The sequence below is a fragment of the Coenobita brevimanus genome, chromosome 116, assembly GCF_032717465.1.
Source record: "Coenobita brevimanus isolate Jiangsu-jjx chromosome 116, ASM3271746v2, whole genome shotgun sequence".
Classification (NCBI taxonomy): domain Eukaryota; kingdom Metazoa; phylum Arthropoda; class Malacostraca; order Decapoda; family Coenobitidae; genus Coenobita; species Coenobita brevimanus.
In genome coordinates, this window is record NC_137069.1 from 19888295 (window position 1) to 19916127 (window position 27833).

The 27833-nt window shown below is 42.0% G+C and overlaps 1 protein-coding gene across 1 annotated transcript; it reads left to right on the forward strand.

The window, feature by feature from the left end:
• The first annotated feature begins 272 nt into the window (after positions 1-272).
• Positions 273-26981, forward strand: LOC145418678 (uncharacterized). The gene is made up of 3 exons (XM_080287017.1): positions 273-342; positions 9061-9213; positions 26779-26981. Exons 1-3 carry the CDS (start codon positions 273-275, stop codon positions 26979-26981), a joined length of 426 nt encoding a protein of 141 aa, XP_080143143.1.
• The last annotated feature ends 852 nt before the right edge of the window (positions 26982-27833 follow it).

Here is a 27833-nt window from a genome sequence, read left to right on the forward strand (position 1 = left end):
CAGTACATAAGCACACACACACACGCACACACACACACACACACACACACACACACACACACACACACACACACACACACACACACAGCACATAAACTTCCCCCCCTACACACAGCAAAAATATGGGATGCAGGCTAATCACATCTACTAGGTACAATTGTTCCTTAAATTTCCTCCATCGATTTTTTTTTCTGTTTACACTTTCACTCACTCTCTTTTTAGAAGAGGACATTACATTTCTTTTTTTCTTCGTCTTCTTCGGACAGGCTGTGATGGCGGGTCGGTGGCTATGGGCGGCCCTTTCTACCCTGCTGGTCACACTGGCACTGCTACTAACGCCGGGTAAGTTAAAAAAAAAGAAAAAAAAATCTTAGGTTTCTGTGACTCACTCTCTCTCTCTCTCTCTCTCTCTCTCTCTCTCTCTCTCTCTCTCTCTCTTTCCACCAATTTTCACAACCCTAAGTTTCCAAAAAATTCCCACCCCCCTGTATGGCCCTTATTACCAATTTCGAAATCTTAAAGAATGAGAAAACTACACATACTGCATTATTCAGTAGTTTTCTTTCACAGCCTCATCAACGTCAAAAAAGTTCATGGAGGCTCAAAAATATTCAGATTGGTTAAACGGATTTTTATTTTTTTCTCTTTGGTTTCGGTGGCGTTATTTAATAATTTTCAACATTTTTTTTCTTGTTACCCATGCGATTTTCAGCACTCGCCCCCGCCCCGGAAGGGCTCAGGGACGGGTATTGTTTTCACTCGGCTTATCTGTTTGTTTGTTTGTCTATGTCTGTGTCTGTCTGTGTCTGTCTGTCCGTCTGTCTGTTAACATTTTTACGCGAAAGCTACTGGTGCGATTGTGACTAAAATTACAGGGATGATGGGCTATGACCTTCTGATCACCTGATTAGATTTTGGGCCAAATTGGGCCAAACCCCATGTTGTAGGGCCAAAGAACGTAAAATGAATTTTAAAATAAAAAAAAAGAATCTTTTTTTTTCTCCATAACTCCTTTCAAATTCATCACATCGACATGAAACCAAAATCTAAATGTGCATCTTTCAAATCTGCTTCCAATAACATGCCTCATTACATCAGGGGGGTCACCTCCCCCAGTTAGCGGTAGAGGGGTCAATGTCAGGTGGGTCGGGCCAAAAATTTCAAATGGGCATAATATCGTCAATTTTCACCCGATTTACTCCAAATCTGATATGTGACATCTTTGACTAGATATCCTGTTGTGTTTATACGGCAGAACTTAATTGACTGCCCTGGCCGGGTTTGCTATGCTTTGGCACCGCTTCTTGTTTATTTTAGAATTTATCAGTCTGGATGTCAGGTATTCCAGTTTTTTTTTTTTTTATGCAAGGAAGAAGGAGCCAAAGGCCTGCCCGAAAGATTCGTCCCTCATTAAAGAAATAAATAAAATAAAAAACAATAACCAAGGAGCCAATTTAGTCCAGATTTTTTAATGGAAGAAGGAACCAAAGGCAACAAACTCGCAAGACTGTTCCCTCCAAGAAAATGAAAACAAAATAACCAGATAGACAAATTCAAGCTCCGTACGTATCGAGATGCCTGGACACACTGCGTTTAAAAGACTGAAGATCATAGGTGTTTGTGTGTGTGTGTGTGTGTGTGTGTGTGTGTGTGTGTGTGTGTGTGTGTGTGTGTGTGCGCGACAAGAAAAAAGTCATAATTACGTGACGGCCATCTTCTAGGCCTACAGTACCGAGGTGGATTCGAGCCCCACACAGGTGAGGATGTTTTGATGTCTTGATGTTATTAGGAGAATGAAAGTGTCGGGGTGGGGTGGGCTGGGGTGGGGATGTTGTGGGGTGGGGTGGGGTTGTTAAGAGTAGGGTAGGGTAGGGTAGGGAGGGGTAGTGTATGGTGGGTTAGGGTGGGGTGGGATGGGGGAGGTAGGGGGTGGGGGTGAGGTGGGTGTAGGACCAGGAAAGCATATCCCCTGAATATAGGTCTTGTTATTAAGTACTTGTGTGTTATTTCCCAAAGTTCTCCAACAACAACAACAATAACAAAATCCAGAACAAAACCAAGACCATCTCACGTTCCTCTCATTAACCTGGTTCTTAGACGCAGTAAGACAGACAGACAGACAGATGTTTAAAGTAATTTGAAGACGTATTACAGGAAGAAACGAGAGAGAGAGAGAGAGAGAAAAAAAAAACGGGGGGGGGGGGAATCACCACGTTGTAGTCATCAATCATGCACCAGCCCGGGGTGTTCCGGGCACAGATTCGAATTCCAAAGAGTCTGAGAGTAATGGAGTAGGAGTAAAGATAGTCTCTCTCTCTCTCTCTCTCTCTCTCTCTCTCTCTCTCTCTCTCTCAGTTGAATGAAATTGTCTGGCTTTAGCTGGAATAGGTTACTAGAGAAGGCGCGACCAAGAGAGGACTAAGAGCAGTATTCTCTTCCATTCATATCCCCTTTATCTTCTTACGTCTTCTTAATGTCGACATACATGAATGACACACATGACTATGATAATGGAGCAGAATCAGAAATAATTCGGTAAGGAAGAGGTGTTAGTTAAGTAAGCTTCCTAACCACACCTGAATGCCGTCCTTGGTTTCTCCTATCCTTTCTTCATCATTACCTTCTATCTTCATTATTCCTTAACACTTTTTTACAATGAATTATTTTTCTGCATTGGTACATTTATTATCTTCATATTCCACAACACTTTTTTACAAATGACTTATCTTTTTTAAATTAATAGCCTACATATATTACTATCTCCATATTCCTCAACTCTTTTTTACAACCGACTTAGTTTTTTACATTCATATAATTTCAGCGTGACAGTCATTCATACTACCAAACCCCAAACTCAGGTGTATTGGCTGTTTATTTTCTTGTTTTGTCTAATAATATTTTTCTTGTCACATTGATCACGCTTGCTTCTAAAAATAGTTATTCTTTTTATGTCTGTTTTCTATCATTTGTTAGGATTATTTCATTTTTTAGCTCTCAGTCCTTCTGTTTTATTCTTATATTTTCCACCATATTCCAAAACACTTCACTGGTTTTAGAGGTGGCATCGCTCTCTCTCTCTCTCTCTCTCTCTCTCTCTCTCTCTCTCTCTCTGTTCTAAAACTTTCGTAATTACAGAACAGAAGTCTTCCTATTAATATTAAAGCCAGACCACGTTCAAAGCAAAATCCTCTCTCTCTCTCTCTCTCTCTCTCTCTCTCTCCCAAACATACGTACTGCACACTTTAATTTCATTGCTCAGCTGACGTAAACAGACCATTTTCCACGCCGGTAATCAGGTCTACTAATATCAAAGCGAGCAGACCAGAAAATGACGCCGACCAGAGCTAAAATGACGCCACCTCTCACCTCTGTATGTCCTACGTTCCCTGCCTTTCTGAGTTTTATGTGATTTTGCTGCATTTTTTCTCGTTTTTAGGTGTTTTTATACCACCAGACGAATTTATTATAACTAGAATATTATTTGATGATGCCCTGTGCTTTGCGACGCCACCTCTCACCTCCTGATGCCGTACGTTCCCTGTCTTTCTAAGCTTTATGTGATTTTCCTGCATTTTTTCACGTTTTTATGCGTTTTGTATTCCACCAGACGAATATATTGTAATTTTTTGACTGTGTCCAGTGCATTAACGATGTCACCTCTCACCTCTGTTTGTTGTACGTTCCCAAGTGCTCTGATCTTGTTTGAATTAGCTACTTTTCCTTTCTTTCTTTCTTTTTGTTTTTGTGTGTGGATAAGAACGTGTGGAGACAGTAAGAGTTTAAAAATGCCGCCACTCCCCTCTATTTATAATGCGTTTCCCGCTGCTCGGAGTTTATTTGAATTCACTATGTTCGTTTCTGCAGTGTGTGTGTGTGTGTGTGTGTGTGTGTGTGTGTGTGTGTGTGTGTGTGTGTTCAAGCATTTTCGTGTGTTTTTGTGTGAAGCATTCCCAGTGACGAATTTGGATACAACCTTGAGCAATCGTAGCCTTGCCTCTCCCACCTATCATCAGTCCCCCTGCAGAAGGTCCGTGCCAGATCCATTTTCCCTGCGGCTCAAAGAACATCGAGGACAAGGCAAGGATAATGAACGTGACCTTACATCGCCCTTCGACCATATAAGCCCTTGTTTGGACTCCTCTGACCCTACTAGGACCTCTCAACCAAGTCTCCCTCATCCTAGCCAGCAGAGGAAAGTGAGAAGTAGAGGAGGTGAAATAGTAGGCGAACTTTTATATAAATGGACAGAGAATTATACCATGCCTCTCGCTGCTTAACAGTAATAGCCAGTAAAGTGAGAAATAGAGGTGAAATATTAGGAGACCTTATTTTTGTCTACGTTTGTACCTTGGATGTGAATTTCTCTCTCTCTCTCTCTCTCTCTCTCTCCACATACACACCACGTCACATAATCAAGCAGCCAAATATATTCAGTGACTTAATTGTTTGCCTTCTTGCTTGTAACCCCGCGTTGCAAAGAACTGAAGCAGATGATTGACATTTGCAACTCAAAACTAAAGTACATTTCGCCTCAGCACACGCACACAGAGGACAAGCCGACTTCGTTCCTTCTTTACCCCTGCACAATTGTTGACTTTATACAGGGGTTTTATCCGCCCCTTTGTGGAGTACAACTCACATGTGTGGGTAGGCTCCCCACATACAGCTCTTCTCAATAGGGTGGAGTCAGAGGCTTTTCGTCTCATTAACTCTCCTCCTCTTACTGACTCCCTTCAACCTCTGTCTCTTCGCCGTACTGTTGCATTTTTATCTCTTTCTATCGCTACTTCAATGGTCACTGCTCCTCTGAACTGTCTGCCTGCATTCCTCCACCTCTACGACGGGCGCGTAGCACCCGTCTAGCAACAAACTCTCATCCCTTTTCTGTCCAGCTCTTTAATGCAAGAGTTAACCGTTACTCCCAGTCCTTCATTTATGAAACAGGTCAACTCTGGAACTGTCTCCCTCTGTCTGTATTTCCTGCTTCCTATGTTCTCCAGCCTTTCAAACACAGTGTGTCCAGGCATCTCTAAATTATCGGATCTTGAATTTGGCTCTCTCTTGTATTTTCTTTTTCCCTTGGAGGGAACAATTTTGCAGGCTCGTGGCCTTTGGTTCCTTCATCCTCATATATATATATATATATATATATATATATATATATATATATATATATATATATATATATATATATATATATATATATATATATATATATTACCAGACGCCTCAATCCCGTTTGGGGCGGCCACAAACAAATCGCCTCCAAGTCGCCCTGTCCCCAGCCATCTCACTGACCTGTTCCCAACTCACACACCCCTCTCTCATATACCTCTCCACCCCATCCCTCCATCACATCCGCGGGCTACCCTCCCTCTTCCCCCCTCCACCTCACTCACATACACTCTCTTCGTCAGTCTTTCACCCTCCATCCTCTCCACATGGCCAAACCACCTCAGTGTGTTCCTCATAACGCTTCCTATCACATCCACATCAACACCACAACGCTCCTTTATATCCTCATTCGTCAGCCTGTCTCTCCATGTGACTCCACAGGCTACTCTTAAATATATATATATATATATATATATATATATATATATATATATATATATATATATATTTTTAAAGCGAGCACATACACACACACACACACACACACACACACACACACACGCTGTACTAAGCTCCTTTAAAACTCCTCTACACAATTACTTCAAAATTCATCTTTTAGTAACACAGAAAAATGAACGTCATTATAATCATCATCATCATCATCATCATCATCATCATCATCATCATCATCATCATCATCTCTATCATCATCTTTATCATCATCATCACCATTATCATCACCATTATCATCATTATCATCATCATCATCATCATCATCATCATCATCACTATCACCACCACCATCATCATCATCATCATCATCATCATCAGGCTGAGTCAGACTAATGCAGAACAAAGGCCTCTCATTTTTTTTTCTCTCAGTCTCTTGCATCCAGTCCCAGCGAATCACTGAATTATATATAGGTTTTCGGTAATATTTTCTTTATTACAGAGATCTTACGCCTAACAACAGCAAGAATTAGCAACCAAGGAGACGCGCCACCGTGTTTAAGTAGCTAAAATATTCAGGATAAATTAGAATATTCTTACCCCTGCCTATAATCCCCTAATCCTGGCAATTGTAGTAGCTGTAATCCCAGGCTTATCTGAACGTGAACCCGGTGGACTGCAGGCCTAAGTTCCCCTCCTCTTGCAGTCCACCGTCCTACTTTCAGTGGGCATGGAGAGGGGGAGGGGAGGTATGTTTTTATAACCAAGCAGCAGAGAAAAACTATACTCGTTTTACTCTAACTTGGCCTAAAACTGCCATCTCTCCATCTTGAACTGCAAATTGTAACAACATATTAACGCAAGATTATGATGCTAGTCACGAAGATGTGTTGCGGATAGGATGTAAACTCGTATTATTGTCGTTTCCAACCACTGACCTTCGTGAAATAAGCTACGATAGGACGAAAATCTCGGCCAGGTTAATGTGAAAGAACTATAGTCATATGGGTGCCACCGCGAGAAGGCCCCCACTCCAGCACCAGACACTCCATTCAGTAAATCAAGGTGTTCATTGCTGTTTGCATCCAAAATTATGTGATCCTGAATTCTTCTAACCTTCGCTTTTAATCCCCAACTCTAAGGAGAAATAAACCCGTGCAACCTGGGCATGTGTTGCAGAGCCTTGCGTGTGTTGCAGGAGGCGGAATCTCCTTTTCTCTGTCAGGCGATTAATTCCTCACTATGTTCTTTGCAACGAGGTAAAGGGCCCGGCTTTCTCGATCAGCAGTTTACATTACACTGAGCCTTGTAATTATCTGGGCAAGGGGTGAGACTGCTGTTTAGACGAAGGCAGTTTTTATGTTGTGTGAAATGGGGGTAGGGGATAGGGAGGGGGATGTGGAAGTGGAGGGAAAGGGGTGGGGGTTAGAGTGGGGTTGGAGGTGGTGGTGGGGGAGAGTGGGTGTGGGTGGGGATGGGAGAATGTGTGTGTGTGTGTGTGTGTGTGTGTGTGTGTGTGTGTGTGTGTGTGTGTGTGTGTGTATGTGTGTGTGTGTGTGTGTGTGTGTGTGTGTGTGTGTGTGTGTGTGTGTGTTTGTGTGTGTGTGTGTGTGTGTGTGTGTGTGTGTGTGTGTGTGTGTGTGTGAAAAATTTGTAGGTCAGAAATTAAGGTCATGACGAAACATCAACTTTGAGCTTCCCTTGTAACCTTGATCTTTGACCTGTCCTGCTCAGACCTACTTTAGTTTTTCATGAACCATCCCAGAAGCGTTCCACTAAATTTGGTTAAAATCGGGGGAAAAAAATATTCTTAGCATGGCCAGAACTATTCTCACGGGGCCGGAACTGTTCTCGTGGTGGAAGTGAGAATAGTTCCTGCCATGAGATAACAAACACTTTTTATCCGATCGTAACCAAAATTGGTGGAGGTGTTGCCGGCAAGCCCTTGATGAAACTTACTAATTTTTAAACCAATAAGCAAAATATCTAGGTTACTATGCGAAGTCAATTTTTAGGCTGCCCTCTAACCCTGGTGTTTCTCTGATCAGTATCATATCTAGAGAAATTTATCGTGTACAGTTAATAAACAGTTACACTGATTTTGGTTAGTGTTTGTGAAAAACTCTGCGTTTCAGCATGGCCGGAACTTTTATCAAAAGACTGGAACTATTTTCATGGCGACCGTGAGAATAATTCCGGTTTTGATTTTATGAATGATATCCATCCGATTTTAACCAAATTTGGCTCAGATGGTAAAGGGTAACCCCTGACGAAACCTACACGTTTTCAGCTCAGTATTACAGAAATCAAGATCACAATGCGATTTTCCTTGTTTTTCCTACAGGTGAAGCTCTGGAGTACATATTCTTACCCATTACCTGTTTCCATGTGTTATCTTCATGTTTTATGTCGCCTTATTTTCCTATATTCCCATGTAATTTTCATATTTTTTCTACGCTGTTACTCCCCCTTAAGCAGTAATGTAGTTCACATTAGTCGTTTCAGTTTTAGTGTCATATTATCGATTTTCCTGCCACATTTTCCCATGTTCCTATCCGATGTTTCGTATTTTCCTCACACAAGACTAAACGTAGTGTGTGTCGTAATAAGATACTGCACTCACTTTGACGCAAAACTTAATATCATTCGTTTCTATTTTAGTTTTGTGTTATAATTTTTCCTGTTAATTTCTTATTGGTTTTTCTTGTTTTACTCACGCAGGGCTAAGACTGGAATGTTTCTTATACAGCTGCTCGCCTCCAAACAAGTTCCCACCACCACCACCACCGCCACATTTTTCCTGATATTCTACCCAATTTTCCCACCTTATTTTCCTCATTTTCCTCACACAGGACTAAGATTGGAGTATTTCTTATATAGTCACTCGTCTCCAAGCAACAGATCATCATCATCATCATCACATCATCATCATCATCACCACCCTCACCCCCACCACCACCACCACATTTTACCACCACATTTTTCCTGATGTCATATTTAGTTTTCATACTATATTTTCCTCATTTTCTTCCCCACAGGTCTGGCGTGGAGTGTTTCTGTTTCGTCTACTTTCCTCGAATCATTATCATCATCGTCATCACATTTTCCTGATTTCCTACCCAATTTTCTGACCATATTTTCCTGATTTCCTACCCGATTTTCTGACCATATTTTCCTGATTTCCTACCCGATATTCTGATCATATTTTCCTGATTTCCTACCCGATTTTCTGACCATATTTTCCTGATTTCGTACCCGATTTTCTTACCATATTTTCCTGATTTCCTACCTGATTTTCTTACCAAATTTTTCTGATTTCCCACCCAAATTTTCTACCTGATTTTCCTCAATTTCCTCCCCCTCAGGTCTCAGCGTGGAGTGTTTCTTCTGCAGCAACTTGCCCCAAATAATCATCATCACATTTTTCTTGATTTCCTACTCAATTTTCCTACCCAATTTTCCTACCTGATTTTCCTTCTTTTCCTGCCCGTCCAGGCCTCAGCGTGGAGTGTTTCCTCTGCAGCTACTCTCCTCGAAGCAACAGCTCGAGGATAGACGGCTGCATGGACGCCAACTTCACTGAGGAGCAGATCGAGTCCGGATCCTGCGACTTGGGCTGTGAATCGGTGACCGTCTACGATATTAATGGTGAGAATGGAAGCTAGCTCTAATTTCTCACACACTGGACTCTAGATAGATAGATAGATAGATGGACAGATTGACAGAAAGATAGATAGATAGATGGATAGATAGATAAACTTCATATAGCTTGGCTGATCTTCATTGGGAGTTTCTGAACCATACAGTATATGAGACCGGATGAGACAACTCTCTCTCTCTCTCTCTCTCTCTCTCTCTCTCTCTCTCTCTCTCTTTCTTCTTTCTTGGTGGGGGCCTTTTTCGAGTTATGAGTTTAATTAACCACGCTCCCTTCAAGTTTATGGTGTACTGAAAAACTTTAAAAATACATGAAGGAGCAGTGGGCGTAAATTTCTTCACTTATATGCCGCTCGAAAAATGGTGAAGTGGTCTGGGTTTGGTTATTAATACTGTATTTTTTTTTTATTTTTTTTTTTTAGGGTAAGAGTTGGTTATTGAAGACTGTGTGGTATAGGTTATAACAATGATGATGATAATAATGGTAATAGTGTTGTTGTTGTTATTGCTGCTACTACTGCTTGTCACGGGGTTTTGTGAATTTTATATTAAATAATACTTTAAATGTTAACTTGTCAATAGAGACAAGGATGACTCGTGAATATCAAGCAATGTTTACTTTATGCCGGCTTACTTTGCCGATTCTCGAAGGACGAGAATTTATAAACTTTCTCAACAGTACACAGCAGATACTACTTACTCACACGCGCTGTTTGTTAGTACTGTTGGCCTCTGGAGAAACCACCCCTGACAATCAATAACTAATGCTATGAATGATAAACAGGTTCTTGTTGATGCATTAACTCCAAGTTGGCACAACGGATTTAAGTTTGATGCAAAAGGACTGGCCTAAGTACCAGTTATGAATAATGCAAAACTTTATGCAAACTAGGAACGGTAAGTAATATAAACTTAATTTGGGAAAATAAAACACGAGTTTATATTACATTAAGCTCAAGAGAAAAGAACTGAAAATTTATTATTTACAATGAGATAAAATTATGTTACATGTTTCAAAATGAATTCAAAATAACAAAGAGAATACACTCACTCGCTCACTCACAAGCTAAACTAAACTCTTAAGCCTAGGAAAAACGAAAAGAAATACTGTTCAGAAAAGGGGGCTAGGCGGGATGAACTGGGCGTCATTACATAGGAAGGGCGCTGCCACCATTCTGAACCTCTACGCCGGATCACACTAAGTGCAGATTTCAGGAACTCAACGACCTGCTTTCATAGCGCACAAAGTCTGACTGACTTCAAATTATGAGAGAGGGGCGAGTGCTGTCCACGGTTGTTAACACCCAACGGAATTAGTGTGAGCGATACACACCCACAATAAATCACTCAGCAGAGGTGATAATGTGGCGCACAAGGACAATCACTTATGAAACAGTGAAAAATGTTCTGAAAACACTCCCGATCGGGTGAATACAGGGATGGTTAAACTGAGCAATAAACAGTGGAAATTTCACTAGAATTAGTGGTTTTCCACCAGAGTTCAATGTCACGAATTTGTTTAGATACAGAATCGCGCCAATTCGTGACATTACGCCACATCAAACTCAAAAATTTTTTTCCTTCAGGAAAAAAAAAATTTCAATTTACATACATATAAATCCTAACTCAGTCACACAAGATTCACACTGTGGTGTGTGTGCTATCCTGCTACAGAAGAAAGTCACAGTCGCCAGTGAGCGAAAAAGTCTCGTATTTATATTAACAGAAGCAAGCTTGAGGAAAAAACTCCTCGACAACAGAGAAAAATCCTGTACTCAGGTCAAACTGAGCAAAAAGTTATGTAGCATGATGTATGTAATACACGGTGTAGGTTTGACAGTTGTGGTGTAACTGTACCTACGTGTAAAATTACGTAATACAAATCAATACTAAATAATGACAACGAGGCAGAAGAGAAGAGGCGGCAGCATATGTCAGGGACGATCAGCTGTTCTGCTCGACAATGCTGCACCCGCCAGCCGCACCTGCAAAAGCAATCAAGGTGGAGCATCAAAAGTGTCACTTCTCTCTCTCTGCCTAGCAATCAGTACTTATGTTACAAAAAGTACACTATTTACATTATTAACCGGGAAACGTAGTCAGAGCGAAAAGACTGGGTGTCTGTGCAGGACATCAAACTCTGCAATTCGCCAAAGGGACCCAGTTTACTGGTTAAACCCTAAACCTAATTAGTGAAAAGATTGGGGGTCTATGTAGGACATCAAACGCTGCAATTCGCTAAACTAACCAGGGAACGTGGTCAAGAGGGAAAAGACTGGGCATCTGTGCAGGACATCAAACACTGCAATTCGCTAACGGGACCCAGTTTACTGGTTAAACTAGCTCTACACTTACAATTAATGACAAGAAGCTGAGAATCCCTACGTAGTCTCGAGCAGGTCACTCTCCAGGAATCCTATTGAGAAAGTCCACAGCTCGAGACGTTCTACAAGGTAATTCATACACAGCCTCGGATTGTCTCTACGGGGTTCTCGAACTTCCCCCTTAACTTACGGTACATATGTATGTACAGGCCCTGGACATACTGTGTCCTATAGGGCCAACAGGTGAGACATCAGATCTGCACCCGCTTCACCACTACCCTGTCTCTCAACTGACTCAGAGATTATGGGTGTGGTTTCAAACGGCACAGGAAGGACATGTTCCTGATTAGTGGTACGTGGACACACATTGCAGGAACACACAAAACTATCTATCTCTCGTCCCATCCCTGGCCAGAAAAAGTCAGCACAGATATGGCCCTGGGTTTTCCTTTTGCCCAGGTGACCTCCTGAGGCTGAACAATGACCCCATTCTAACACTGCTTGGTGGTACTTAGCAGGAACAACAAACTGCAGTCGAACCTTGCCCTGGGGTGTTTGTGACTCACGGTATAGACATCCTTGCTTGTGAAGGAACCGGCTTGACCTCCCTGTGAATACTGAATCACTTTACCCTCCAGCTTCTTATGCACTGAGGCAAGTATCAGGTCAGACTGTTGTTCTTGGACAACATCTTGACTACAAATCAAATCTTGCGGCGTTGTGATGGTCAACGGGGTGACACGATTCAGAGCCTTGGCCATGGCTCGTGTTACTGCAACAGCCGAAGTCTGAGTAGCAACATCTACGGCATAACTGATTTGGCCATGGCTCGTGTTACTGCAACAGCCGAAGTCTGAGTAGCAACATCTACGGCACAACTGATTTTGACCCGGGTATGTTGCCTATAATGAGGTCAAACAAGGGCTCTGGCATGACAACAGCAGCTGTCAAGCCAGTGTAGAAAGGAAATGCCACCTGGATATGTGCCTCAGGGAACAATCTCACTGATCCATCAATAAGTCTAACTTGGCTCTGCCTACCCGTGTACTCGTTGGGCCAAACTAACTTTGCTTGACAGAGCAACCTGAGGATCCATTATCTCTCAGGACATTTACAGAAATGCCTCCCACAAACCCTGGCTGATCAAGAAAGGCAGTGTTACTGGTGGAAGGGTCTGAGGAGGTAGCAGCCAGTCATTGGTGAGACTGCGGAACAAACGATGCAGCAAATGTGGCTCCCTGAGAACTTGATGCCTGAGGGGTCGTGCTCACCATCTGATGAGCTGGAGCATTGACCACCAGAGATGGAGAGTTCACTGTCGTTGAGGAGCTAGTGAACTGTGGGGAAGTACCTGTACTGGTGGGGTTGGCACCACTGTGCGCTTGTTGGGGAATGAAGACTGCATTTGCATCCTGCCTCTGATACACTAAAGTCGATTGTCCTGACTGAGGGTTACATGGTTTGTCCTTGCCCTGCTGCTGCTTGAAATACCTGTACTGCTGCTGGTTAGGGTTCTGCTTGTCATACCACTTCCATTTAGGTTTCTGGGTATTTTGGCCCTGGTCCTTCCTCTGCGATTTGCTTGGACCTTGGCCATTATTCTGAGAACGGCCTTGTTGCTGGGGTTCAGTCTGAGATGGTTTCTCAGATTTATCAGCTTTCCTGTTCCAGGTATGCTGCTTACGAGTTTGATACCCGTATGCAGTGAAGAATGCATCAGCCTTCTCCACCATTTGGCTGAATCCCTTACCTGGCAGATCTTAAGCTGAGCCATAAGTTTGGCAGGCCACGACTTTTCTAGCTGCATGCGCAGCATAAGGTCAATTATCCCCTCACTCATGGAAGGAGTTTCATCTTTCTCCATCCACTCATCTAAGTAAGCAGTAAGCCAATCAAGAAACTGAACGGCAGTCTCTTTTTCTTGTAAACGCACCCTCATAAACTGACTCTTGGCGTCGTCAACTGTAAGACCGTACGCTTTGACGAGTGCGGCCTTCATCATCTCATACATGAGATTGTCTCCACGGATTCTCTGAAGAATATCGATGGCAGGGCCCTCAAACAGGCTAAGAAACTGAAGCCGCTTAGCTGCCTCTTCCAGCTGGTAAAGCTGAGCCATATCTTCGAAACGGGCTATGAATGGCTCAGTTCACTTGCCTTCCTTGTATGGAGGAAGCTTGATGTGTGGGGTCGCCAGAACATGTGCAGGGAGAGCGCTCGTGGAGCTTGGGTCAGCTACACCAGATGTGTATGAAGCCAAGGAGTCTCGCTTGAGCTTCAACATCTCAAGTTCATGTTTTTCACGTGCCTCACGCTCGGCACGTTCGTGTTCTCGTTGTTCTCGCTCGCATTCACATTCTCTCTCTCATTGTTCTTGCTTGTATTCACGTTGTTCTCGCTCGCATTCAAGTTCTCTCTCTCGCTGTTCTTGCTCGTATTCGCGTTGTTCTTGCTCTTGTACTAACTCGAGTTCGCACTGTTTTTGCTCGTATTTGCATTGTTGTCACTCGTGTTCAAGTTCTTTTTCACGTTCCTCATGCTGAATTCGACGCTCTTTGCGAGCATCATTCTCATGTTGCTGCTCGTAACTAAACCGAGAGAGGACATACTCTTTTACTTCTTTGGGGTCGCTAAGCCCCATATCTTTAGCTTCCTGTGCATAGATGTCGGTAGACATGATGCTAACTCAGTCTGAGTAAACTAAAGACTAAGTACTGACTGCTATTTTGCAGAAAAATGGCAATAATCAAGAGTAAAGAATATAGGCACAGGTTAGTGGTGACCAGTTTTATCTAGTAAAACTGATAAAGAAAGAAAATAAAAAACAACTGATTGTAAAAACTATGATGTAAAATTAATAGAAATGAATCAATAAACACCAGTAAGATAGTGCCTATAGACTTTAATGATAAATATCTAAGTATGAGTGAGTGAGTATTATCTCGTGAATAACTTTAGAGCTAGGAGTTGATATCCTGGAATGAGGTCGCCAGATGTCACGGGTTTTTTATGAATTTAAAAATTAAATAAAGGTTATGAGTTTTGCTTGAAAATAGAGACAATGAATTGACTTGTGAATATCAAGCAATATTTACTTTATGCCGGCTTCCTTCGCCGATTCTCGAAGGACGAGAATTTATAAACTTTCTCACCAGTACACAGCAGAGACTAATTACTCACACACGATGTTTGTTAGTACTGTTGGCCTCTGGAGAAAGTGACTCCACCCCTGACAATCAATAACTAATGCTATGAATGATAAACAGGTTCTTGTTGATGCATTAACTCCAAGTTGGCACAACGGATTTAAGTTTGATGCAAAAGGACTGGCCTAAATACCAGTTATGAATAATGCAAAGCGTTATGCAAACTAGGAGCGGTAAGTAAAATAAACTTAATGTGGGAAAATAAAACACGAGTTTACATTACATTAAGCTCAAGAGAAAAGAACTGAAAATTTATTATTTACAGTGAGATAAATTTACGTTACATGTTTCAAAATGAATTCAAAATATCAAAGAGAATACACTCACTTGCTCACTCACAAGCTAAACTAAACTCTTAAGCCTAGAAAAAACAAAAAGAAATACTGTTCAGAAAAAGGGGCTAGGCGGGATGAACTGGGCGTCGTTACGTAGGAAGGAAGCTGCCACCACACTGAACCTCACTGAGTGGAGATTTCAGGAACTCGATGACCTGCTCTCACGGTGCACAAAGTCTGACTGACCTCAAATTATGAGAGAGGGGCAAGTGCTGGCCGCGCTTGCTAACAGCCAACGGAATTAGTGTGAGCGATACACACCCTCAATAAATCACTCAACCGAAGTGATAATGTCGCGCACAACGACGATCAGTTATGAAATAGTGAAAAATGTTCTGAAAACACTCCCGATCGGGTGAATACGGGAACGGTTAAACTGAGTGATAAACAGTGGAAATTCCACTAGAATTAGTGGTTTTCCACCAGAGTTCAATGTCACGAGTTTGTTTAGATACAGAATCGCGACAATTCGTGACACTGCTACTGCTAGTACTGGTGCTTCTACTGTTACTACTACTACTACTGTTATTATTATTATTATTACTTCTACAACTGCTACCACTACAACTGCTACTACTATTACTTCATCTGCTACTGCTACTGCTTCTGCTACTACTGTAGCTAATAATAATAATAATAATAGTAATAATAATAATGATAATCTATCTATCTATCTATATACCTAGGCTGCTTCCCCCAAGGAAAGGGAGGTAGCCGAGACAGGACGACTCACTCTCCATTTACTCATCCATTCAAACACATTCATTCGCATCTTAGCCCCAAAGGGGAGAACGGACAGATCCTCACCGCATCACACCGCACAAGGGTCAACTGCGCAATGCAAGCAGTGACATCCACAGCAGGGCCCGACAGCTGAACTGGTTTACCCCTGCCACATCATAACAGACCCATCCCCTTACCCGCACCTGACCTGACTAGCTGATCAGACCAAATGCGGGAGAATATCCCCTCAGGGCTGCGTCATCACTTATTCATTCACAATTTCTCTCCATTTATTTCTGTCACGCACAGCCACTCTTCCTTGCTCAACGGACATCCCTCTCGCATCCAGCGCTCTCTTCACACTGTCCATCCATCCTATTCGTGGTCTTCCTCTCAGTCTTACGCCTCTCACATCAGATCTAGTTATCTTTTTCACCAATCGCTCATTATCCATTCTCTCCATATGCCCAAACCATTGCAACACCCTCTGCTCAACTCTACCAGCCATCTCCCGAACAACTCCAGTTCTCCTTCGCACTTCATCATTTCGCACTCGATCCATACTCCTCAGACATCTCATCTCCATTACATTCAAACTTTTCCTCTCTGCTACACCCATATTCCATGTTTCAGCCCCATATAACGCAGTCGGTACCACAACACCCTCATACAGCCTTCTCTTTACATCCATTCTAAGCGAACGACATTTAAACACTTTTTTCATTCCTCCCAGCATCTTTCCTACTTCATTTATTCTAAACTTCACTTCTGCATCTATTCTTCCATCCACAGCAACATGTGACCCTAGATATTTAAAACAATCTACCTCCTCAAGCATCTCACCATTCAAAACTATATTCATCCCCCTACCATCTATCAACCTCGTACACTTCATCACTTTACTCTTATTCTCATTTACTTTCAATTTCCTCCTTTCACACACCCTTCCAAACTCCTCTACCAACTGTCTCAATCTCTCCTCTGAATCAGTCACCAGTGCAGTATCATCTGCAAACAGCAGCTGCTTCAGATTCCACTCTCCTCCATCAACATTTACCAGACTCAGACCACCTAAAACTCTTGCATTCACCTCCCTTACAACACCATCCATGTAAATATTAAACAACCAAGGCGACATCACACATCCCTGTCGCAGCCCCACTCTCACGGGAAACCAATCACTCACAGAATTTCCCACTCTTACACACGCTCTACTATTTACATAAAAACTTTTCACCCCTTTTAGCAACCTACCATCAAGTCCATACAATCTTAAAACAGTCCACAAAGCCTCCCTATCAATTCTATCATACGCTTTCTCTAAATCCATAAATGCCCAAAACACATCCTTGCCTTTCGCTAAATACTTTTCACACACTTGTCTCACAGCAAACACCTGATCAACGCATCCCCTCTCTCTCCTGAAGCCACACTGCTCATCACTAATCACTCCCTCTGTACCCTCTCTAACTCTCATAATTAACACTCTACCATACACTTTACCTACAACACTCAACAGACTTATACCTCTAAAGCTAGTACATTCATACTTATCACCCTTGCCTTTATACAACGGGACCACACAAGCACTTGCCTAGTCAATTGGTACCATACCTTTCTCAAAGCACACATTCAATAATCTTACTAACCAGTCAACAATAGTCACTCCACCACCCTTCAGGCATTCCACAGCACACCCATCCATACCTGCAGCTTTCCCTGTTTTCATCTCCTTTACTGCCTTCTCCACTTCCTCCTTCGTGATCAAAGAATCATTCAACTCTCCCAACACATTTATTCCTTGCACCCTTCTATCTGCCACAATCTCAGCCACCCTTTCCTCCTCTACATTTAACAATCTTTCAAAATACTCTGCCCATCTCTTCCTTACTGCATCCATCTCAATTAACATCCTTCCATCCTCTGCTTTTACTCGTTCTTCCTTCCCAGACTCTCCCTTTCGCACCCTTTTCACCTCCTTCCAAAACATTTTCTTATTCTGTTGAAAATTCTCTGTCAGCTGCCTACCCCACCTCTCATCTGCTGCCACTTTAGCATCACGCACAGCCCTTCTCGCTCTATTCCTCTTTTCCTTATACCTTTCATATGACATCTCATCCTTCCTCTGCAGCCACACTTCATATGCACGTCTCTTCTCAGCCACGGCCATACTTACTTCCTCGCACCACCATTCACTTCTTTTTCTTACACCACCACCCACACGTCTCACACCACACACCTCTTCTGCATGCCCCACCACAGCACTCTTAAACAACTGCCATTCCTCCTCCACGCTGCCATTTTCCCGATCTTTCACTGAGTTCCACTCATCTTTCAATTTCTCCTGATACTCTATCTTTTTCTCTCTCTTATCCAACTCACTCACTTTCAAAACCTCCCTGCCACACCTAACCCTCCTAGCTCTCACCCATCTCTTACCTACTCTTAACTTTCCCTCCACCAAGTAGTGGTCAGACATACCTCCACCCTCCCCTCTCAGAACTCTCACATCCAACAATCTTCCTATTACATTCCTAGACACAACCACATAGTCCATCAAGGCTCTATCAACAACCCTTCCACCCTCCTGTCTCACCCATGTATACTTATAAATATCTTTCTTCTCAAACAGCGTATTCCCAATCACCATCTCTCGCTCAACACACATCGCTATCATTCGTTCCCCATTTTCATTTCTTCCAGGCACACCATGCATACCAACTACGCCTTCAACTGCTACATTTCCCACTCTAGCATTCAGATCTCCCATCATTACCACATTCACATTCGCTCCAAAACTCTGCAGACACTCATCAACATCATTCCAGAAAGACTCCATCTCTTGTTCATCCCTTTCACTACCAGGCCCATATGCACTCACAAACACCCACAACTCACGTTCAAATTTCGCTTTCACCCACATCAGTCTCGATGACACCTCCTTCCATTCAATCACACACTGATAATAATAATAAAAATAATAATAAGTAATGATGATGATGATGATGAAGAAGAAGGATGATGATGACTATGACGATGATGATGATGATGATGATGATGATGATAATGACGAAGACAAAGAATGAGAAGTATAATACTCCAAAAAATAATCTTTAATAAATCGTGAATGAGTAAAGGTAACAAATATACCTTTATTACACCTCATGGATAAAGTACTGAAACTTTTCAACTTCGTCTTTTACCACAGTAGTTTGAGATTTTAAAGCCCTCAGTCTGAATACTTTTATTTTTTTTTTTTTTTCATTTTGGTTAAGGAGAAAGAATTAATTTAGGAGTGCTAAGAGGGGAAGAGGGAGGGTTCTAAGAGGGGAAGAGGGGGGTTCTACGAGGGGAAGAGGAAGGGTTCTAAGAGAGGAAAGGGAAGGTTCTAAGAGGGGAAGAGGGAGGTTCTAAGAGGGAAAGAGGGGAGTTCTGAGAGGGGAAGAGGGAGGGTTCTAAGAGGGGAAAGGGAAGGGTTATATAAGGGATCACATGGAGAGATAAAGAGAGAGCTTCGTGGATAAGACAATAGTGGAGAGGAAAGGATACAATCAGTATAATCCAAAAGCATAAATGGATGTGGGCAGGTCACGTCCTTCGTAGAACAGATAACAGATGGACTACCAGGGTAACTGAGTGGCAGCCCAGAGATGGAGTGGGAGGAAGAGGCAGACAGAGAACAAGATGGAGAGATGGAGTGAGAGGAAGAAGCAGACAGAGAACAAGATGGAGAGATGGAGCGAGAGGAAGAGGCAGACAAAGAAAAAGATGGAGAGGTGAAGTGAGAGGAGAAGGCAGAGAACAAGATGGAGAGATGGAGTGAGAGAAAGGGGAAGACAGAGAACAAGTTTGAGAGATGGAGTGAGAGGAAGAGGCAGACAAAGGAGGAGATGGGGAGATGTTATTGCAGATTTGCTGGGATTGGATGGAACAGGCTAATAGCTAATAGGTCAGAGTGGGGACATAATGAGAGGCTTTCGTCCTGTTTTAGAATGATGATGATGGTGATGACGATGATGATGATGGTAATGATGTTGATGATGATGATGATGGTGATATGATGATGATGCTGATAGTGATGATGATAATGTAGGTTATTAAATAGGGGAACTACCTACGAATATATATAATATCTGGAAGTAGTTCTACATGTAAGTACAGAGAATGAAGAACAGCGTAGAGTGGATCCGTTAGTAAGCTTGAGTAGATTGGTAAGTATTGTTAGTAGGTTTCTAAGCGAGTTAGTATATTAGGGTAAGTAGGTCTTGAGTTAAGTAGACAGACAAGCCTTAGATGGGGTGAGTATACTGGCGTAAGTAGGCCACTGAATAAGTAGATTAGTGTATCACAATAAGTATGCCTGAGTGTACGTTAGTATATCAGAAAAAGTAAGTAGATTAGTATATCAAGGTAAGTAGGTTAGTATATCAGGGTAAGTAGGTTGGTATATCAGGGTAAGTAGGTCAGCATATCAGAGTAAGTAAGTAGATTAGTATATCAGAGTAAGTATGTAGGTTAGTTTATCAGAATAAGTACAGTAAGTAGGTTAGTATATCAGGGTAAGTAAGTAGGTTAGTATATCAGGGTAAGTAAGTAGGTTAGTATATCAGAGTAAGTACAGTAAGTAGGTTACTATATCAGAGTAAGTAAGTAGATTAGTATATCAGAGTATTTAAGCAGGTTCGGAGTAAGTATGCCTTCTCTAAGTAGACCAGTAAGCCAGGGAGTAAGTAGGTTATTGTATCAGAGTAAGTATGTTAGCATATCAAAGTACGTAAATTCAGAGTAAGTATATCTCCAAGTTAGTTGACAAACAAGTATGTAAGTATGTTAGTATATCAGAGTATGTAAGTAGGTTAGTATATCAGTAAGTAGGTAAGTACGTTAGTATATGAGGGTAAGTAAGTATGTTAGTATATCAGCGTCAGTAGGCAGTGTTCCTAGCGTGGGCTGTATCACGCTGAGCATATAAGGGTAATGGGCTGGAGTCCGCTGGGAAGGCTATACACACGGAGACATGCATATATATGTACAGCTCCGGACAGATGAAACGGCTACACCCCATCCACCAGCGACTTGGTTTGGGTCTCAGTGGTTCTGGTAACAGTTGCAGGTGGAGGGAGGGGGGATTTGGGAGGGTGAGGAGGGGAGAAATGTGGGCGGAGTTATATAGGGGGTAGTGTGGGAGGGTGAAGAAGCAGCACAGTCTGGCTGGTGGGAGGGGGAGACGAATGGTTGGGTAGCGGAGACGAGAGTCTGCTGGAGGGTAAGACAGGTGAGTGTGATTAGATGAAAAGAAATTACAAAAAATGAATTATTATAATATCTGCTGCATATATTGCATTTTATCTACTAAATAAAAACACTGCCTATTATTCACCACCGTATTTGGGTATCCTACTCATTATTATTATCCTTTGGATATTAGGCAATAAATAAAGATATTGGACGGTCTTTCGGACCTGAACCAATTTTTTCATAACTTTTTTCTTCAGCTATTTCCGTATTCCTATTATCCCTCGTGCTAGAAGTCCCCCTTTTTATCACTTTCTCCTACGCCCTACATTTTTTTTTAGGCATAAGGCAGTTTAACTTTCTCTTTAAATAACCATATTTGTCAACAAATATTCCTTTCATTAATCTATTAAATTACCTATTTTCTTTCAATATGCATTTGTCTAATAATGGGTGTTATACCTTAATTGGCGCCGCTATTTGATGTTTTGAATAAATTTGGTCTAAATTTACGCATATATTGCAGTCTCTCTCAAGTAGGCTGGCAACCTCACACATCCTCCCCCCTGCTTTCTCCTTCTCTCGCTACCCGTTCCCTCCTTTCCTTTTGTAGTACTGTTTATCTATTCTTTCTCATATTTTTAACCTCATTCCTTCTTACAAACTTTTAGTGCCATAGGAATTTCTCCCTTATCACCTACAGTCCTACTACATGAAAGTGGAAAAAACTGCCATCGGGAAAAGAATAACTGGAAATTTATGGCGAAGGTTACGATATTAGTTATTTAGAATGAAAGTGTTGGCAGATACGCATTCTTGACGTGATTATCACAGCCACAGCATTTCGCCTTCATCAAACAGAAGGACTATAGGTTTCATGCATTACCTCCTTACGTCCAGCATTACTGTGCAGAACACCATGTATAACACATTAAGGACCACAAGGACAGTACTGGTAGTCATCGTGATTCTCATGAATCTCTCCATAGGCTATTGAAAACAGTGCTTTATGCTCAACTTCGGAATTATGTTCTCATCATGGCAATGATAGGCAAAGATAATAAAAACAATATATACAACCAAATTATCATTTATTATACAACAAAGCTCAAACTGCCTCCGTGCTACCTGAAAAAAATTAAATACCTTATCATATATATATATATATATATATATATATATATATACTTATATATATATATATATATATATATATATATATATATATATACAGGCTCTACACTTATGAAATTTAACATCGAGTAACCCTATATGCCCAAAGTAATTTCCTCTGCATGGACTGACGTTGTAACGAAAATGGTTGTCCCACTGCAGTAATTATTAATATATTTTTATGACATGTATGACTGAATAGTTTAGTTTATACAAGCGAAAAACTCAGAAATAATACTCACCGAGTATTATTCCTTCTCCAGCAGTTGCGCCTTCATTGACACACTTCCAAAAATCCTCTGGCTTGTCAACATAACGTTTGCTAGGGTCCTGTGATGCAACCCTGGTTCGTGCAATACTCTTCTCATAGTCTTTTCGCTGATATCATGGTCTGTGCATCGGTTTCTGTGGCGTGTAGTGCAACATGGTGGTTTCCGTGTGGTAGGTTGCCATGCTAGTTAGTGTCCTCTGCTTTACCCAACACAATAAATTTTAGATCAAACAGTGTTGTTCATGGTTATTAATATATATATATATATATATATATATATATATATATATATATATATATATATATATATATATATATATATATATATATATATATATATAGGATCATGTATTTAATTTCTTCAGGTTACATGTGATTGTGTGAGCTGGTTACACCCTTGAGACTGCAGCACGGAGGCAGTTTGAGCTTTGTTGTATAATAAATGATAATTTGGTTGTATATATTGTTTTTATTATCTTTGCCTATCATTGCCATGATGAGAACATAATTCCGAAGTTGAGCATAAAGCACTGTTTTCAATAGCCTATGGAGAGATTCATGAGAATCACGATGACTACCAGTACTGTCCTTGTGGTCCTTAATGTGTTATACATGGCGTTCTGCACAGTAATGCTGGACGTAAGGAGGTAATGCATGAAACCTATAGTCCTTCTGTTTGATGAAGGCAAAATGCTGTTGCTGTGATAATCACGTCAAGAATGCGTATCTGCCAACACTTTCATTCTAAATAACTAATATCGTAACCTTCGCCATAAATTTCCAGTTATTCTTTTCCCGATGGCAGTTTTTTCCACTTTCATGTAGTAGGACTGTAGGTGACAAGGGAGAAATTCCTATGGCACTAAAAGTTTGTAAGAAGGAATGAGGTTAAAAATATGAGAAAGAATAGATAAACAGTACTACAAAAGGAAAGGAGGGAACGGGTAGCGAGAGAAGGAGAAAGCAGGGGGGAGGATGTGTGAAGTTGCCAGCCTACTTGAGAGAGACTGCAATATATGCGTAAATTTAGACCAAATTTATTCAAAACATCAAATAGCGGCGCCAATTAAGGTATAACACCCATTATTAGACAAATGCATATTGAAAGAAAACAGGTAATTTAATAGATTAATGAAAGGAATATTTGTTGACAAATATGGTTATTTAAAGAGAAAGTTAAACTGCCTTATGCCTAAAAAAAATGTAGGGCGTAGGAGAAAGTGATAAAAAGGGGGACTTCAAGCACGAGGGATAATAGGAATACGGAAATAGCTGAAGAAAAAAGTTATGAAAAAATTGGTTCGGGTCCGAAAGACCGTCCAATATCTTTATTTATTGCCTAATATCCAAAGGATAATAATAATGAGTAGGATACCCAAATACGGTGGTGAATAATAGACAGTGTTTTTATTTAGTAGATAAAATGCAATATATGCAGCAGATATTATAATAATTTATTTTTTGTAATTTCTTTTCATCTAATCACACTCACCTGTCTTACCCTCCAGCAGACTCTCGTCTCCGCTACCCAACCATTCGTCTCCCCCTCCCACCAGCCAGACTGTGCTGCTTCTTCACCCTCCCACACTACCCCCTATATAACTCCGCCCACATTTCTCCCCTCCTCACCCTCCCAAATCCCCCCTCCCTCCACCTGCAACTGTTACCAGAACCACTGAGACCCAAACCAAGTCGCTGGTGGATGGGGTGTAGCCGTTTCATCTGTCCGGAGCTGTACATACATACATACAAACCCATACCGTGGATTGTTATAACTGGATTTAGCGAGGATACATACATGATACATACATACATACATACCCGCGCCGTGGACTGTTGTTATTGGATACAGCAAGGATACATACATCATACATAGATGATACATGTGTGATACGGGACATATACGTACGTACATACATACATATACTTGACTGTTATAACAGAGACTAGAAGGCTGCAAGGAATATAGTGAGGATACATACCTGATACATCTATACAATAATAAAGGCGAGTGTTTGTATGTTTGTTACCTATAAACTCGGCTCCTTTAAGGTCTACCCCGACATATGATACATACTTTGAATCAGCATGATCCAGGGAGTGTTTTGGTATATAATTTATTAGGATTAGTTGTATGTTCAAAAGTTGGCCGAAGACCCAATCAGCCCTCCGCAGGAGTTAGTCGAAAAAGCCCGCCCGATGGGTGGACTCTTTCGGCTAGTGTATATTACAGACCACACACGCAAGACATTTGCGAGAAGTCTTTATGCAACAGATATGGCTAAGTATGGCCCGTCACACTGCAGGTACGACTTATAGCCAACCACTCGCAACCTGCAAGTCGTGGATGGTTTTGGTGAGGTTTACAACTGGTCTTCATATGTCTCGGTCTAGCCGCAGGCCACCATGGCGACCAAAAACTCATCGCGAGGTTTTTCGTGCTGCACGAAAAACCTCCCCACGACCACCGATGTCGTGGCACGGAAGCCGCCCAGTGGGCGGCTGGACTGCGTCTGGCCAGCTTACGGACTGCAACTGGTCGGCGACACCTGATTATTAAGCGGTGGTTGCCATCCAGACGAAGGCTGGTTGCCACCTGCTCTGTGCGGTGGCCGTCTGCACTCTGTCAAGGTGAAGACTGGACTGCGGCAGCCGTCGCCCACAAGCCCCCTGTCTGAGGTGGTGGTTGAAGTACGGCCGCCGTCCAGCCCCCGATTAGTCAAGCGACAGGTGGTGGGTTGCACCGAGACCAGCCGCCGGCCAATCCGCAGCTGGTGTCGGTCTAGTAGTCGCGGTCTAAACTGCAACAGGACGCGGACCGGCCGCCGTTTTTTGGCGTTGGCGGCCTGCCAGCAACCGGCCGGTGTCTTGACCTGTGTGTACCTGGCCATGGTCGCCGTTCGGCCGCCCACTAGATGGACGCTGGACGGACACTGGATGACCACCGGTAGCCAATCGATGGCACGACTGCTCAGAGACCTCCGTGGTCGGGGACTGGTTTCTAGATTTTCAGGTTTGCGACAAGTCGTACCTGCAGTGTGACTGGGGCTTATACGGAAGTTCTTTAGCTGTTCTCTCTCTCTCACTCTCTCTCTCTCTCTCTCTTTCTCTATGTGCATGTGTGTGTGTGTGTGTGTGTGTGTGTGTGTGTGTGTGTGTGTGTGTGTGTGTGTGTCTAAGTAGAAGAATAAAGTTTCGAAAATATTGATGGAAAAATACGGAAATAACAAAGTAAACCTTAACTGCCGCCTCTTCAACAGTCCCGTGTCAACATTGTGGGATGTTTGGCCTTGACCTGTGACATAAAAAAACAGACCACTTTTGGCCTCACCTCCACCAGAACGCTTTGACATGATTGGGAACTTTTATGCAAAGTATAGTGAATTTCTGACAAACAGTTTTAAGCAGTTTTATCATTAATTCATAAAAAAGAATTAAAAATATGAATAAATTAAATAAAGAGTAGAGAGTAGACAGAGGATGAGATGGAGGGATGGAGTGGAGAGGTATATGAGAGAGCGGGTGTGAGGTGGGAGGGGAGGGCAACGTAATGACAGGGGACAGGGCGAATTGGAGACCGACAGAGGATGAGATGGTGGGGTGGAGTGTAGTGGTATACGGGAGAGGGGATGTGAGTTGGGAGAGGGCAGCGTAATGACAAGGGACAGGGCTACATGGAGGCGATTTGTTTGTGGCTACCCCTTATGGGATTAAAGCGTCTGACTATAGATAGATAATACGAATCAGACGAATTTTTAAAGAACATTTTTAAAGTAGCTAAAAAATAAACTTCTATAAAATAATTGTAATAAATAAAGATAAAGAAAAGATAATGAGATAAATCTATAAATACTATACTGGTTAAAAGATGGTTAATATTAGTTCATGCCAATAAATTACAGACCAAACCTTCACTGACTGCTGTTCATGCAGGTTGGGAGCACATTACGTATGCATGGTGATTCTCTCTCTCTCTCTCTCTCTCTCTCTCTCTCTCATAATATTAAGTCAAGACCACATAAAAGGGATAAAATTATCTGTGTAGTTTATAGATCGTATTAAAACTATTTTGGTGACTCCTTAACACCTCTTCCTTAGCGATTTATTCCATACATTACACTGATGATTCTCTGATTTGCTGCAATCCATATTAAAACGATAAAAAAAAAAAAAAAAGCATGACAGCAATGTTAAAAGCGAAGTATGCAAAATAAATCGGTATGGAAGGGGAGCTGCGAAGCCTCCCTATAACATAATCCTCTTTTTTTTTTTTTTTTTTTTTTTTCCAGGGGAGATCGAGAGCTTCCACCGAAACTGCGCCACCAACGACACCATCATGACCAACACGTGCGAGACCTACACGACCCGGGTCCTCATCCGCCGGGTCTGCTCCTGTGACTTCTCCTACTGCAACTCAGCCTCTAGTCTACGGTGGACGGGGCTACTAGTGGCGGTATCTCTAGCGGCGGTCCTCCATCTGGGGTCTACCTGAGTACCCCCTGATGTTACCTTCTCCATTTTCCTTTTTTCCGTATCCCGTTTTCTCTAAGATGTGACCGCCCTTTTTCCCTTTTTCCTCTTCTCGTTTTGTCTAAGCTGTGACTGCCCCCCCCCCCTCTTTTTTTCCCACTTCCTTTTCGTTTTCTCTAAGCAGTGACTATTTTTTCCCCTCTCAGCTTTGACTACTATGTTTCCCCTCTTTCTTCTCTTTTTCTCTAAGCTGTGACCACCCTTCTTCTTTCCCTTGTGTCTTCATGAGTTTTTCTGCTTATTTTCTTTCCACTATCCCATATTTCTCTAAGCTGTGACTACCCTTTTTCTTTCCCTCTTTCTTCTCGTTTTCTCTAAGCTTTTACTATTTTTCTTCCTCGTTTTTCTTCATTAGTTTATTATTATTATTTGCTTTCTTCCTCAGACTTTTCTTTCACAGGGTAGTTCTATGCCTGTGATCTACATGAGACCTCCCCCTCCAGTTGTAACTTCTTCACTTGTTGTTTAGCCTCTCGTTTTCTTTCGCCTTTTACCATCTTTTTTTTCTCTTTCGCCACGACTTTTCTTGCTTATTTCTTCGTCGTTTTCGTCTATATGGTGTAGGTCTCTATCTGTGAGCCACAAGAGTCTCCCCTAATGTTCCTTCTTTGCTTATCTTTTTAGCTTGTCTCGTTTTCTTTAATCTCACTCTCTCTCCAGAGCCATAGAGTAGGAAGAGTTTGGTCAACCGCTGTACTGGGCGCCATCTTGCATCTAAACGTCACCGACCGGACGTACGAAAACAATACTAAAAGTACAAATATCAACCCCCTAGCCTTTTATTTCGGTACAGGTCTTTTAAATATATATAAGT

Bases quoted from the DNA above. Each gene is read 5' to 3' on its own strand.
- LOC145418678 (XM_080287017.1), top strand. From the start codon at position 273: ATGGCGGGTCGGTGGCTATGGGCGGCCCTTTCTACCCTGCTGGTCACA. The intron at 343-9,060 runs GTAAGTTAAAAA...CTGCCCGTCCAG, and splicing joins GGCACTGCTACTAACGCCGG to GCCTCAGCGTGGAGTGTTTC. The intron at 9,214-26,778 runs GTGAGAATGGAA...TTTTTTTTCCAG, and splicing joins GACCGTCTACGATATTAATG to GGGAGATCGAGAGCTTCCAC.